Source organism: Pyrgilauda ruficollis, unplaced genomic scaffold (assembly GCF_017590135.1).
Source record: "Pyrgilauda ruficollis isolate IOZ18807 unplaced genomic scaffold, ASM1759013v1 scaffold15, whole genome shotgun sequence".
NCBI classification, from domain to species: Eukaryota; Metazoa; Chordata; class Aves; order Passeriformes; family Passeridae; genus Pyrgilauda; species Pyrgilauda ruficollis.
The window spans coordinates 15259111-15274894 of NW_024513654.1; the positions used below are offsets into that span (position 1 = coordinate 15259111).

The 15784-nt window shown below is 38.0% G+C and overlaps 1 protein-coding gene across 7 annotated transcripts in view; it reads right to left on the bottom strand.

The window, feature by feature from the left end:
* Window positions 1-15784, bottom strand: part of CPEB3 (cytoplasmic polyadenylation element binding protein 3) — a 79986-nt gene that overhangs the window by 20880 nt on the left and 43322 nt on the right. For all 7 annotated transcript variants that reach the window (XM_041461422.1, XM_041461425.1, XM_041461427.1 and 4 more), the window contains exons 5-6: window positions 6323-6490; window positions 4424-4513 (exon numbers count right to left, since the gene is read on the bottom strand). In XM_041461422.1, the coding sequence (XP_041317356.1) occupies window positions 4424-4513; window positions 6323-6490 (258 nt within the window). The remainder of the gene's footprint in view (window positions 1-4423; window positions 4514-6322; window positions 6491-15784) is intronic.

The following is a 15784-nucleotide window of genomic DNA, read 5'->3' on the forward strand; positions in this document are numbered from 1 at the left end:
AAAAGTTGTTTTAAAGCTAGCAATCTGTTAAAGAAAAAACAACTGAAAAAAGTGTTTTTGAAACAGTTGGCACCATCTGTTTAATAAAAAAAGGAAAGAAAAAAATCACTGTAGTTAGCATAAGCATTGCTTAACTCAGCACACCAGCAAATAAGTGAAAACCCCATCAATTTATATTTAAATAAAACATGAATTATCTGGATTTTGCCAGAGATAAATAGACTGTGACATAGTAATGTGCAACTACTTTTGATAGCATCCTCTTTATTTCTCAATGTCTGATAGGTACTCAAAAGATACTTAACCAAAAACCACATTTAATTCCCAAATTCTGGGGTGAAAGCCAAGTAAACACATTATGAAGTGGGCATCTGCTTACCCAAGACCAACACATGGCATTTATAATTTTGCCAGTTCAGTTAGTAACATATCCAAACAGATGCCAAAGGAAGTAATCCAAAGACTTCTCAGGCAACGGGAAGGCAAAGCATTGAAAACCACCTCATGCATGACACAAACATACAAACATGGTGCTAAGCTTACAATGCACAGGAGGGGTAAAAAGAAATGTTAAGGCAACAATGCAGATGCTCAGTACTAGAAATAGGAGCCTCTTCCACACATTGTCAGCTGTTGGCAGCTTCTCTTGTCCAAGTGCACAATATTCATTTTCAGTGACAAGAGCATCCCTGTTCTCTCAGCAATATGGAACTCACTGGCAACCAAGGTAAGTTGTGCTTGATCTACAGAATGATTCTGGGTTTGCTGTTACAATGCACATAACTCAAACACTGACAAAGGCAGACTGCTTTCACAAACACTGATCAGTGTATTCTGTGACATCAGGCAAGATTCAGTAAGGGTAACGAACCCCTAGAATATCTGAGAAAACAGGAAAACCTGGAATATACAGATAGCAATGATGTGCTTGAGGAATATATTGCAGATACATCTGTGTTGCTCTGCCATCCCCCAAGATCCAAAATGGCACCGTTATAAGCACACTGGGATAAGCCTGGAGTAACTCACCATGCTGGAGATCCCAGCTCAGCATCATTTCACACACAAACATTTATGTCCATCAGGCCCAGCACCAATGTGAGGTAATGTGCCTAAGCAGACCTGTGGTGACTCCATCCTGCTCAGGATGCCAAATCCAGGAAAACCTTTGTTCAAGCTCAGTGTTGCAGGAATGTTTTTGGACTCCAACTGGTCCCAATGACAGCTCACATGCCACTACAGCTAAGCTAATCAAGCCCACCAACGAATAAATTAGCTAATAGGGCTTGCTGGAACTGACTACACATCTATGGCCTGACTTGCTCACTAAACTAACCAGATAAAGCCCTCAGGGGGGCTGGGGGTGATGGTGGAGGTCACCAGACTGTAAGCAACATTTTAATCTTTCAGATTTCATGCTCGATCAGATTAGCCATAGTTAATGGTTTCTGCAGCCTTCTCTTCCTAGCCCTAAGAATATCAACAGAGTGCCCCTAATACAGGCCAACTACAGGGAATTCATGTGTTGCATCAGCATAGCAAACATTCCAAAATTCAATAAATTATACCAACAAGTAGATACTGGAAATCTGTATTGATTCACTCAGGACTGCAGGGGATGTTGCTTTACCTGGATGTAACTGAAGACAGAAAACAATGATGTGAAGCAGCTGCAGCATAAAACTTCACTGGCTGTGCTGACCCATGGCATCACCTACTGATGCTGTCTACCCCAAACCTCTCAGTGAACACTTACCAAAGCAAACAGACAAAAATCCTGAACCTTGCTGAAAGACCAGGCACTGCCCAATGACCTGACCCTGCAGTAATGGAAAAGGTCATCCATCAAAAGGACACTGAAGTCCATCTGGAGGTGATGACATATGCTCAGAAAAAGCAGGGCTCAATTTTACTGCCTCTAGGGCACATTCAAGATGCTGGGAGAAGCCTTGAAGGTCAGGCTTTATCAATGTGTGAATAGCCTCTGCATCATGCCCACTTCACTCCAACAATTCATTTTTCTTGTTTTCTTTCAAGATTGCTAGCACACAAACCTCAGCTCATTCTCTCCTCTAGAATTTCATTTGTCCTTTTTTTGGACATGTTTTCCATTTGAAAGACTCATATTCAAAATGTCAGAAAATACACAGACTAGCAATGCAACATGGAAGACAAGACATCTAGAAAAATTAAGGGAGAAAACATTTTCATTCATGAGTACTTGACAGCGGAGTAAGTCTCACTGAATTTTGCACCAAGCATAATTTCGAATCTCTTTTTGTATTTTTTAAGGAAATGTCCAATAATACACCAAAACAGCTTAAAATAAAAAAGTAAAACAAAAACAACCCAAAACCAAAGCCCACCAACTTAAATTTTAGGTCTAAAGGAACTTCTGATCAAAATGAGCGTTGGAGACATTTTATTGTGGTACTTCTGAAAATGATTCCATAATAACTCTGAAAAGTAAGTACTCTTTATTAAAAAAAAAAAAACCAAAAAAAAACCAACCTAAAAGCTGTGAAAAAATTAGAACAGACATTCAAATGTTACCCTCTGACTCCTGGACATAGTATTCTGCCTTCTGCGTAGGTGCTGCCTGTGTGGGATCACAGTAAATCAAGTACATTTTACCTACGCAGCTCACCACGACTGTAAGTGAATGTCAGAGCCAGGCATGCAGGATGTCTGATGCTGCAGCCCTGACTGATAACTAAGAAGTCAGATATAAATAAATCTGGAACAGTTGGGATTGACTGTTATTTAGCACTTTCAGACAGACGTTCAGGGCAACTGGCAGGGGCTTTGAAAGCTGTTTCCTATATTAGAATCATGACAAAAATAGAAGTGAGGCTGCATTCCCTTGTCTTCTGCTAAAATAGATCTTACTCAAAAACATTTGACAAGTTTGTCAAGGCATAACTAGTCCACAGTCAGATAGAGAACAAAATGAAAATTGAAAGTCCCATGTTAATTCAAGAAATAGTTACTTATTGAATTAATAAGAGGAAAAAAAATTAAAAAAGGGGAACAAGTAGAGAATACTAAGAGATAATAAGGACAAGGAGGAGAAGCTAGCTTTTCTACTTTAAAAAAAACAACTTTTAAGTGAAGGCACAAATAGAATTCACTAGCCAGAAAGACGCCAGAGATCTTTAAAAATAACAAAAAGGGAAAAGCATGTATTTTACCAACTCTCCTTAGGAATATTGCAGGGGGGTTGAGGTTTGGGGTGTTTTTTGTTTTTTTTTTTAGGGTTGTTTGATTTGTTTTTAAATTCAAGAACAGATGCTGCATAACTGCTGACAGCAAGACTGAGTGGTGAGAATGGAACAGGAAAGAGGAAGCATGTATGGGCTTCTCTTCTGATTTTAAGTGTCCCAAATACTGTTCACAGGGTAAGTATTTGTCACAGTGTTATCTCACCTCCAGCAATTAAGCTTCTGAATAAATTAAGAGCTTCCAGGGTCAATGAGAAATGGAAATCTTTGCATATAGACCCAAATAAATTAAGTTGGCTTTTATTTGTATGTTTTTACTGTCAAACTATATCTACCAAAATATTTCAGGATTAGCTAGTTCACTGACTGAACAGCCCATAGTTCTGCCAAAATAATCAGTGTCCTTAATGAGCAATTAAGAGCTTCCAGGGTCAATGAGAAATGGAAATCTTTGCATATAGACCAGAAATTTTGTGTACAACTTGCTGCTACTGTTTCAGATCACGAATGAACTCAGGAGCTACATGCAAGAGGCACACGTGAAAGAGAGCAGAATGTATTGCACAAAATCAGAGAGAGCAGCGTACAGGAAGAGCAGTTTGATTTAGCCAATAACCCTCCCAAAGAGATTTCCCACAAGCTGTTCCTTCTCACCCAAAACAGGTGTGCTAATGTTGTGCTGCCCCATCAGAGGTTGCCCCCCTGCTCACACTCTGGCCCTACCCAGGTGCCCTCTGAGCTGAGCCCACTCTGTACCCCAGTGCCTGGGGAGCCCTGATGTGGAGCAGGACCACAGCTCCTGGGTCACAACTGGAGTCACTTCCCTGCAAAACACTGGGTATCCAACCCAGTGACCCAATCCAAGGGACTTCCTCTTACTCCCATGGGTTTGGCAACATGCTAATCACAACAGAATCAGCTATGAAATTTCTGAAACTTGCATTCTACCTACTGCTGGTACAAATTAAGGCATAACTCAAGGGTTCAAGGTGTGCTGAAGAAGTACACACAGAGGAGCACATATCAATAACCAAATTGTGAATTTTTTTTCCCCGTCAGGACAATGGCTGAAAATATGCTTGATGAAAGACAGAAAATTCACCATAAAGAGTAACAATTTTGCTCTACAGTGGATTACTACATGGCAGATGTAATTTCCTTTTACCAGAACAGCCCTCTTAAGTATATTTTAAACTAATTACCTTTAGGTGGAAAATATGACTTGCTTTCAGCTTTGTGAGGCCAGTCCACCACAAGAGGTCCAAACCTACGAAAGCTGGCAGTGATCTCATCTACAAAAAAATGAATGAGGCACCTTAGAGAGAACATAAAAACTGACAAAAAAAACCTGGAAAGGCAAAAAGGTCTTGCTTAATAAGCAAAACAAAACAAGAACAGTGAAAACTGCAATGATGTCCATAGCAGATGCCTAAATATTCTTTAATCTCTGTGCTGTATATGGCTGCTTTAAAAAGTGATTTTACATTCCACTAGTGGAAGTCTGCAGCAGGATTAAATGCAAACATGATCTATCAGAAGTGAATATGCTTCAGCTGCGGTCTATTTCTAATTATAGCCACAAAGCAGGGTCAGATGCAGCCACATGGGACTGATGGAGGAGCTCCATGTCAGCACGGTTGCTCCTTGCAGCTTGCCCTAGAAAGAGGCTGCAGCAAGTGATGCCACTGTGGGCATTTCACCTTCCTCAGGCCCTTCAGGAAATCTGCCTTGAATTACCCAGTTTTTTTCTTCACTTTTAAGCATCAACTTGGAACCACCATGTAACACACATCAGGAGCTATCCTATAGGACAATTTTGTTTTATGTGCAAATCCTTCAGAAAAAAGCATTTTAAATTGTTTTTGAAAAAATCTTATTTTCTCAATACATTTTTAGACATACTTTAAAGAAAGAATTAGTTTAAAATAATGTCTAATGCGATATTAGGTAGATCAGAGTAACAAGCCATCAGGAGAAAAGGCAATGGGGTTTTACAGAGTCTGGATTGCTGTTTGAGATGTGTCCACTTTCTCTGACCCCATGAACTGCATATCAGAATTTCAGTCAGGAGACAGAACACACATATTGTGTACCTGAAGAGCTGAAGGATAAAGGGTTACTGAAGGAGACCTCTCAAGAAAGAGGCTGACAGCTCCCAGGCCACCATGTTACTTCCTCACAGGACAGACTGGGCATATAATTTGACTCTGAGTGAAGCAGAAATGTGCACATCAGTTGGGCTGGTGCTTCTTACAGCTGCAGATCCAGATTAGCCACCAGACCCCATACAACAGCCCTGCAACTCTTGGTGTGATGTGGGCACTGCGTTTGAGGTGTTTGTAAACATAGACTGGCAACTCATACTATTTCTTCATTAAAACTGTACATGGTTTAGGCTTCAGATTAGTAGATTAGAGATCTCCCTCATTTCATTATAAGACATCCTCAAATTCCCTGTGTATGCCCATTGAAGCTAGACAGTGGTGGATTCCAGCTATATTCCAGCCATGAAAAATACACCAAAAACTGTCATGATTTTAGTTTGGGAGTAAGGGTTTGTGGGGATACATGCAAGTAGAGCAGATAATGATGGAGAAAAACTCTGACCATCCTTGCTGAGTAGGTTATTGCTTTGTAACCATACTATTACCCTATATTTATCACCTGAACCCTACATATGTGCTGGGTGCACGAGCTGATTATTTAAAGCCCACAGTATTTTGGCAAGAACTGCATTAATAAAGTCTTTAAAGTCAACCACATCCAAGAATAGGAAAAGACTATGGAGGAGAGACAGTACCCACTAAGTTCCCTTTTTCAGCTTTCCCACTTGACAGTCGTGGGAAGACGTGCAGATCAGAAGACCTGCTAGGCAGCCACTTCTGTCTCCATCTCTTCTGATCTACAGCACACAAGAACATCAGGTAAACTCTTGGGTGTTGCAGGGGGTGGCAGGGTGTGTTTGTTCTAATTAACGCCATGAGCACTACAGGAGACACACCTGGGAAAATCCATTAGCCTCTATGAAAATATCACCTTTTTAATAGAAATTATATGAAAGGCAATTCCCACATCTCAGCAATGCAAGTGATTCACAGTACCTTCATCAATGTCAGGAGGAAGACCTCCAACAAACACCTTTCTAGAATAGCGTTCCACTCGTTCCCCATTTTGACAGCGTGTCGGAGAGCTGAGACCCGAGGACAATGACTGATCCCCATGGCTGTCGTCTAGGAAGCCATCCTCAAAAGGAAACAGCGAAGACCGACCTGGAACAGATTTTGTGGGATCTACAGTTAACACTATTTCCTGGAGAATTAAATATTTAAGTAAAAAACTTTCCCTTTTACTGTTTTACTTTAACAGAACTTGCATTAAAGGACCCAGCTAGGTGGTCCAGGTCTCCAATTCATGTTCATTAGTATTGCTTCTATTTTTCCAAGAGTGTATTACCCTTACAAGACCATAAACCTAATTTAGCTTTAAAACAAACCCTTGCAAAAATGGATAGAAATGAAAAGCAAGTTATCTGATGAAATTATGTGTCATAGCTACAGAAATAACCTTCGCAAGATTTACATTTCAAACCAGTTAGAGATTTGCACTTTCCGTAAGATCATTCTTTCAAGATCTGTTAAGATCCCTCAAGCCACTGCACTGCAGAGCAGGACAGTCCTCTGAGTGCTGTACAGGATCCTGACAGCAAGGGCTGCAGCAGTTTCACCTCCAGGGAACACAGGCCCACGCTGAGCATGGGGGCAAACAGCAAAATAAACATGGAAAAGCTTTGGATTGTGGATATTAAACAGGAAGTGAAGAGATTCAGTGAACAAGAAAAAAAAATCTTTTCAAATAAACAACAAACATGCACTTGAAGGAAAACATTGTTAGCTAGAACAGCCTGTCATCCTGTTTGTTACTGAGTTAAAAGTTTAACTTTCAGTCATGAATGGGCAAAATCAACATAAATGGCTGCTACTCAGTTTGTCAATGAAAAGTAAAGAACTTATTTGTAACAATCTGATGCAATAGTAACTTTTTGCTATTACTAACAAAGTATACACACATTATTCTTAAGAACAGATTTATTAACAAGGAAGATTAAAAAATATTCAAAGACTGCATATAAGCAACACTTGCCATCTTTGGAATTTAACAATTCCCTATACCTGAGTTGAAAAATACATCCTGCAATATAGAGAGATGTATAAATAAGAACCACACGTCAACTCTGAAAAAGCTACTTGTCCCCTCATACCATGGAGGATTTCTCCCAGGGATGGAATTATAATTAATTGATGCAGACAGTTTATGGGGAGGTTGATTACAAATACAAATATATTTATACCTTTGTAAATGCACATAATTAAATTAAAAGGTAATGAATCACATGAAATTGACATAGCAAGACCTACAGTTTAATACCATACTGGTATTAACAGCAGAGGAAGTGAAGGAAATAAAAACAGAGGCAAGGAGAAAAATCAAGACAGAGGGACAGCTGTCAAAAAAACATACACTGAAAATATCAGTAATTGTCTCCAGCAGCAAAGGACAGATTACAAAAAAGAAGCAGTAATCCTGCGTTGGGAAAACGAGCTAACAAAGTCAGGAAAGTCACTGACACACAACACAAGCCTGATCTTTTGTTACAAACATCAGGCACCAGAAAATTGTTAATTGAAAATAATATATTGAATGTTAAACAATGAAAGAGATTACAGATACAAAAATCCACCGAAGTAAAAATCCTACTGTGCATTTACACATCAACATAAAAAATAATGCCACAATCAGAGAAAGATGTAGAGATGCTACCTTTCAAAGACTTGTTGTCAGAAATGGTGGGTTTAGAACATAAAACAGAAGTGACTTTTGATGAATATTCTATTAATGGACAAACACATCATGCACATGTATAAACATATGCATTTCAACATAAAAGAGAACATTTGCATGAAAGAAAAAATAATTAAGAATACTACAACTGTGTAAAAATACCAAATCAGAACACTCATTGAAAAGCAGGAAATCTGAAAATATCCCAGAGATTGACATTACTGGAGAGAAAAATCATCTTTTAATTCCTGCTCATAAACCTACCTTCTTGTAAGAAAGTAAACAAACAACAAACACGAGCCATTAGTAGAAGATGACATATCAAATTAATAACAAGGTGTTCAAATAAAATACAGATCTGCAGAGGAGACTGAGTTCTGAAGGAAATAATAAAAATTCACAGCAACTTAGAAAGCAAGGTATCACATCTAAGCACCATGCCAGACACTTGGCGGTCTACAAGCACCTTAAATAAATGCAAATGATGTTCTGTAAGTTTAGAGCTAAGTCAAGTATAGAGCTAAATGTAAGAATACATTTAAAATAATGGAAAGCACCCAGACAATGGAATAGGGCATGACTGTTCATGGTCTTCTCCAGTATAGGGAAAAATGAACTGCACTGAACACAATCAGTACATGCCAAGGCTGAAAGCAAGGCAAACTTCGGAAACCCTTGCTACAGACTTTTTGGGATGTTTAAAAATTTATGTAGGCTTAGAAAAGGGAATGAGTAAGAACAGGAGAAAAATGCAACCTAAGGTAATAAATATTAAAACATCACCTCAAGACACCCCCCCTGGGCAAATTTCTGGGACAACATTACAGGAAAGCATCACTAAATGCACTTCTTTTGTAACATACTCCTGTACCCCTCCCTGGGCATCTCTGAGTTGTCAGTGTAGCAAAATAGTTTGGGCTGATTTCCGACAGCGGTGCTTACATCTGTACCTGAAAAACTGGTTGTAAAAGTTAAAAAAACAAGGCACCAAGAACATGACTCAACAGCTCTAAGCATGATACCTACAAAGAATTGCTCATCTCTTTTCTCAAAGGAAAAAGAGAATCAAGTAGGGAACTGAGAATTTATGGCAAGTCTCAAGAAGTGTCTGACAAAACTTCTTCTCAGATGCTTAGTCACAAGTGACAGAATCAAACACTAATTAAAATATCCAAGTGTAACAAACATAAAATGAGTCCTTGCACAGACTTGCCTGTGGTTACTCTGCATATTATCCCCATGCAAATGGCAAAAGCAATAATAGAGAGAGATATATGAGAATATTTGATAACCAACACATTTTTTCAACAGACTGTTGTAGAATTTCATGCTTAACGTTAAGGAAGCTCAAAACCAACATCATAAAAGTCAAGGTAATGATAAAGCATGAACATCGCAGACTTCAATATGAATGAGGCAAGTCAAAATCCCTAACATTAATGACAAGACACACACACACACACACACATAAATCTACTTGTTAGTATGGAAAAGCCTGCACTTCACAAAGGAAAAAAAGTCTTGAAAGTCTTGTGGAATGAAACATGCTTCTTGGTAGTGAGAAAAAAAAATCTGAAAAGCCAGCACATTCAGAACTTGTTTGCCCTGTTCTGTCTTCACTAATATTTGTATAAAAGAGCCTAAATTACATTCATCACAATTACTTCTGCATTATTGTATTTTGCTTCTACAAGTAAACAGGAGTTGCCAGTAATTCATAGTATCCCACTGATTCCTACCTCCTTTCCTACTTTGGTACTATTTGATCAACTTGGAAACAGCTGCCACAATCTTAAAATAAAATTAAACAGTGTTCATGTGTACAGAGAGTAAGTTTGTGAGGAAAATCGGAATCTTTTGTTTCAGACTTAGCTATCAAATGAACACTAAAATGTGTCCGCTTTGAACAAAATCAGAGCAAATTCTGTATTACAAACTGTGTTAGTATGGCCTGTACAGCCTACCACTCAACCCATAGAAATTACAAGCCCTTAGACACTATTGGTTTGTGTGATGGATATATCTGTCTCTAAGGTTCTTCACAAATGTGATGCAAATTCTACATTTGGAAAAGGGGACAATGTCACCTGCATAGCTGGCAGAGAACTTAATGGAAAGGAAGATACAATTAAGTTTAATGCTAAAGTACCCCATGCAGATGGCACTGCCTAAACATAATTGTTAAAAGTTGCTATTTTCACTGTTATTTTCTCAATAACAACCAGTCTGTGTAAGCTACAGCACAGGACATAAATGTAAGCTGCATTAGTGGCTTGCTCAGTACAGCTGTTGGACTTGCTATTGTCCTTGTTCCTTCACCTCTCAGAATAAACTGATATGTAGCACTGTACATTTATAAAATATTTTCAGTTTACTTTTATGTTTTAAGGGTTGTCTATGATGAAATACTGTTAAAATGTGCTCAAATACTGTACCTTTTAAAAATTATTATCAATATTCACTGTTGAGGACAGTTACTAGTATTGGTATTCACACATGTTCTATCTGAGGCAATTCATTGTAATGAAGTCTAATATTCAGCAAAAGATGTTTCATGTAAGAAAAAAGTCATTTTCAAATGTTCGATGCAGCAGTTAAACATTGGACTTCTACAAAGCAAACAAACACCAAACATAAACCCAAAACTGATCTTTTTTTGGAACACTATGCATTTCAAGTCACAAACAAATGTCATGAGAATCTTTACATTCAGTCATCCTCCAGTTCTCTAGTAATAGCAACACTTGAAGTTACCAGCTCAGGATCATCACTGCCTTAAGATGCTGTTAAAAGGGAGCGGTTTAGCAAGGGAAGAATGAGAGATTGATTTACACAAAGCAATTGATCAACTAAATAATGTTAAAACTGGTAACATCATCTTACCACAAGAAAACTAAATATTTATTTCTCCCACTATTCAGCAAACAAAACATTTAGTAAATACTTTTACCTCTTCTCCGCCCATAGCTCCTGGCTGCATGTAAACACAGAAGAAAATTGTCGGTACAGCTGTCATTAGATTTAGCTCCAAAAGCAATTAAAATGTAGCTTCTACCTCTTCTCTTTTTCCCCTCCCGCCATAAAGAAGGAAAAGACATTTAAAAGTGCAGGATGAAATTCAAACAACCCAAGACAAGAAATAAAGTTGAAGATGATACAGCCAGGGAAGGAAAAAAAAAAAAAAAAAAAAAAGAACATACCTGCTGTGCAAATTTTCTACATAGCAAAGGGCAAAGGTATTAAAAAAAAATCAAGCATATAGGACAGCATTATAAAACAGTAATTTAGGATTATGGTTTTAAGTGGAAATAAACATCATCAACAGTAACCCTAATTAAAAGAACCAGTTTTGCATTTTATTAAATAGTTGTGGAGAACATATTTTCCAATTATGTTTCAATTTAAATAATTAACCATATGTAAACACTAAAATCCTATTAAAACAATATGAACTCAATAGCCATTACCTTCAGATGAATAAAACTAGATTGACAAAATGCCTTCATAACTACCAGAAGTAACACAGCATTTCAATGAGACATGCATCAATGGCAAATCCATAATGTTGGACAACTTTACAACTGTATTTTGTGATGTAGTGGCAAATGCAAAAATGAGAATTTTTGATCTGAATTTTTAGAAAAACAGAAAATAATCTGGAAAACACATGTCTTCCACACAGGATCTCTATCTATCACAAAAGCCATCTATCCTTCCAAGGTAACCAAATGCAGAAGGCTGGGGATCAAGCAGGTTTTTCAACAGAAGCGAGCTTAGGTAAGAGGTAACAGAGCTTTGTTTTGTTTCCTTCTCTCTTCATTGTAACACTCTCAGTGTTCCTGCTCCTTCCCATCTCCTATTTCTGACACAGTGACTGGCAGTCCTGCCTTACACACCCAGGTGTCCCACCAGACCCCTCAGCATTCCCTGGCTACATTTCTTTTGACCGAGGGGCCCTTGGGCTACTCAGAGCAAGGCTTGCCCTCCTTCAGCACAGGAACCTCTCTTCTACCCAAGCAGCTGCTTCCTCCAGCCCTGAAGAAACACCATGCCCCTACACCTTTTTTCTCCCACTATCAATGAGGTCACAAAAAGGCAACTACATGAGTAGGTCATTGGGGGGTATTAAAATTTTCAAGGGCTATGATGAATTGCTTTGCAATTTATGTTTAACATGAACACAGCAGGGGCTGTTTGTGTGAACAGCTACTCAGCCTCAGTGAGGAGGTTGGTAAGCCCTGAGAGAGACTCTGCTTCTTGCATAGCAGGCAATACTGAGAATTAACACCAGAGCTGGCTTTGCAGCAAGAATAGAATTAGTCCTCCTGCTTTCTAGTTATTGCCCTATATAATGATGGCAAAGAATCATTGTCAGATCTCCTGTAGCAACTCGTTGTCCTGATGAATGCCCACATTCCCAAAAAAAGCATGCTTCAAGGTCTACTTATGGACACATTCTGAGAGCAATTTATCTGAAAGAGGTTTCTCAGAATGTTAATCTAAAAATTAAATAGAGAAGCATTATTTCAGTAAGAGATGAAAGAGACTCTTGTGTTTCTTCTGAAGAAAACAAAGCTTTATATGCTTAATGTTAGGCTGTGATCAAGATTTGTATATGATGGCAGAAATTGACCACAAGCTTCTTTAAATTATAGAATGCCCTACTACTACTCATATATTATAACACTTAATATGCAATAGTGCACTGCAGAATAATATTTTTATCCTATATTTGTATTCACACACAATCTTTAAGTCCATAAAAGTTACTGAAAGTCACTGAAGGTATATTTGCTGGTAAATTCAGGCACAAAATATATTGTGCAATTCACTTAAACAGTAAGACAAGCAAGTCAGTTTTTGCTGATTTAAAAACACTGCATCACATTTAAATACTCAAAGAAGGTGAAGTTTCACCATTGTTGCTTATATTTTGTGTACATATACAAACAATTTGAAAATTATCTCAGTTGTAACTAGTATTTATATTAAAATGTTCATTTTTGCCAAGAGGCTGAGTTCTTCAGCATGAATTTTCAGAATGCCAATGCACACTTTATTATGTTGTTTTCTCAGGATGTGAAGTTTCAATATGTAATTTGAAACAAGTTAAATAAAAAATACCCATCTTGCTCACAAGTCAAAATTCACAGCACAAGAGATGAAATAGCAGGAATAGTTCATCAGGTAAATTTCATAATGTCTCCAGTTTGAGTAAATACTTTAGAAAGTAAACAATTTAGAAATTGCTCTTGAATTAAGACATTTGTGAGAAAATAAGATTACTGCAGTATTACAAACAATGAAATTACCAGAGCTACGTATATGAAGTTACTTTCTCTTTTTGGCAACTCCAACAAAAGACAAAAAGCAACTGGGAGCTCCTTAAACTGCACCCCCACTAATGCATCTGCTCCCCGTGTACTGGTTTTGGTGCCACATCTAAATGTCCTTTTGCACAGAAAACCATCTCCTGAAATGTTTCTAAATTCAACAGAAATGATTCTTTCCTAGGTACCTCCTAGATCATTACATATTAAGGCAAACCCAGGTGCTTTAGGAGGGGATGAGCACATTTTCCCATGTAAAAAGTGCACGGATGGATTGTGCAGCTGGCAGCAGGATCATCTCTGTGTTGGTGTTTGTCCATCCTTAGCAACGTTCTGTAACTGTCAGGTACAAAGTTACATAACTGCAGTGTCCCAAATTGCATGGCCTCAAATGCAAAGGAACAACAGATTCTTTTTCACCTGCTGATAACTCTCCTGAAACTATTAACTCACCTCATCCCAGAAGCCAAGTATACTTTTACAGACATGAAACTGTATCATGAAGGACAGAACTTTAAGCTTTTAACAAACCAGCAGAACAAACTCCCCAAACCTCAAATCTTGCAATGCAATCAAGGAAACTCAGTGTTAATGCCTTGGAATTCCCCAAAGCCTGCAGCTAAGATTGCCCATTGTTGCAGTAAATCAAAACTCACTCAAATTTTAACTGCATCTCAAGGCTACATGAAACTGATGAAAAAGAACTTTTCTGGGATTTTTTGACTCTTTTATTATAATGTGGGACTGAAACTGCACCTTGTATTTGTATCAAATAATTAGCAGTCCTAGGAAACAATAAATTTGTGAATCCATAAAACATTAACTCAAAAGGACTAGATCTACATGCTCTCCATATCATACCTTAAAATGAATTTGGTCATGTAATTTCAAATTTAGAAATAGGCAACAACATTTATTTGTATTATCATATTTTATGGAAGACTTAATAGAAAGTATTTTGAGATTTCTAAGAACATTATTTCTTCACTTCTGGTATTTATCTTGTTCATGCAGTTAAGCGGCCACAATATCAAAGATGCACACTTCAAAGAAATCTTAAAGACAAATCTTAAATTGACATAAAATAGCATTACCTCTATGAAAAAAAAAAAAAAAAAAAAAGACTTCAGCATTTCCAGACTAGAAATTTTGGAGTTATACTGGCTAAAGGAAAGTTTATTTGACAAGACTGGGAACCTCCTTGATTTATAAGGTACCAGAATCTTACTTCTAGCTTGGAACACTCATTTGTATTCTTGAAGCAGTCAGCAGTTCAGAACAATACTTGCTTTAGGACATTATGAGTTATGCAATGATTTTCTAAGATCAGAAAGGAAAATATGTCAAGCTTTTGCTTTTGAACAGAGGGTCTCTGCAGTTCTTAGGATCTGGAAGTTTACAAGTGAATTAAAATACCAGGGAAATGCATTTATGAACTGAGGGAAGGTGACAGAATCAAGTATAATTATGCAATGTGTTTTTCTGCAACAGAGGGATCCAGAAGAATTGCAGAGAGGGTCACTCACCTAACAAGTGGTTGAAAAGGTGGTTCTCAACTTCCACTGATAGATGGGCTGGATGTGCAGATGGGCACTACAATAACTTGGTTATATGAACCTCAACAGTCCCTTGTGGTTGGTTTTTTTCCAATATTAAGAATGCGAGTGTTGTAGCAATCTCCCTTCTAACATATGCTCACATACATATACAACTGAATCCCTTCACCAGAAAAGCACAATCTACATGTAAGCTGTATGCGGCTAATTCCCACACACCGGGCCTCGAACACTTGATCAAACATATGAACTGCAGTCAATATCCAAAATCAGCTTAGGTGTCCTTTCCTGAGGCATACAAGCAGCCAAGCAACTGTGCAAGAGAGAAGGTTTATCTGTTTTCATATTTTCATTTTAGTTTAAAAAATCTGTTACCAATAAAACTCTCATTTTTAACAGCCAGGCTGCTTCATCTCCCCTAGCATCATGTGTAATGCTCTTAGAGTAGCCTGGCAAATCTTAAAATTCAGAGGAAGCAGATGGCACTAACCCACAATAGAGAGGATCACAAAGATGAAAGGAAAGCACATTGGTGAGGTGGTGAGGCAGGAAAAGCAGTGGGGAAAACAAACAAACAAACAAGAAGGTATTAAAAAGCTACCAAGCTGGATTAAAAGGAACACAATTTCAGAAAACTTCCTCTGCTAGAAAAAGCCTTTAGCAGCCACTGATAAGAGATACTGCCTTCAGTAACAGCCAAAATGGATCTCTGGAAGTGCAGATGCCAATATAAAAAACTGAAAGGAAGAAAGAAGAAAAAGCATATACTTACTATTGCTGCCCTGCTTCCCCCCTTCACCCTTTTTAAACTTCAAACAGCTATAGAAGGGACTTGGAG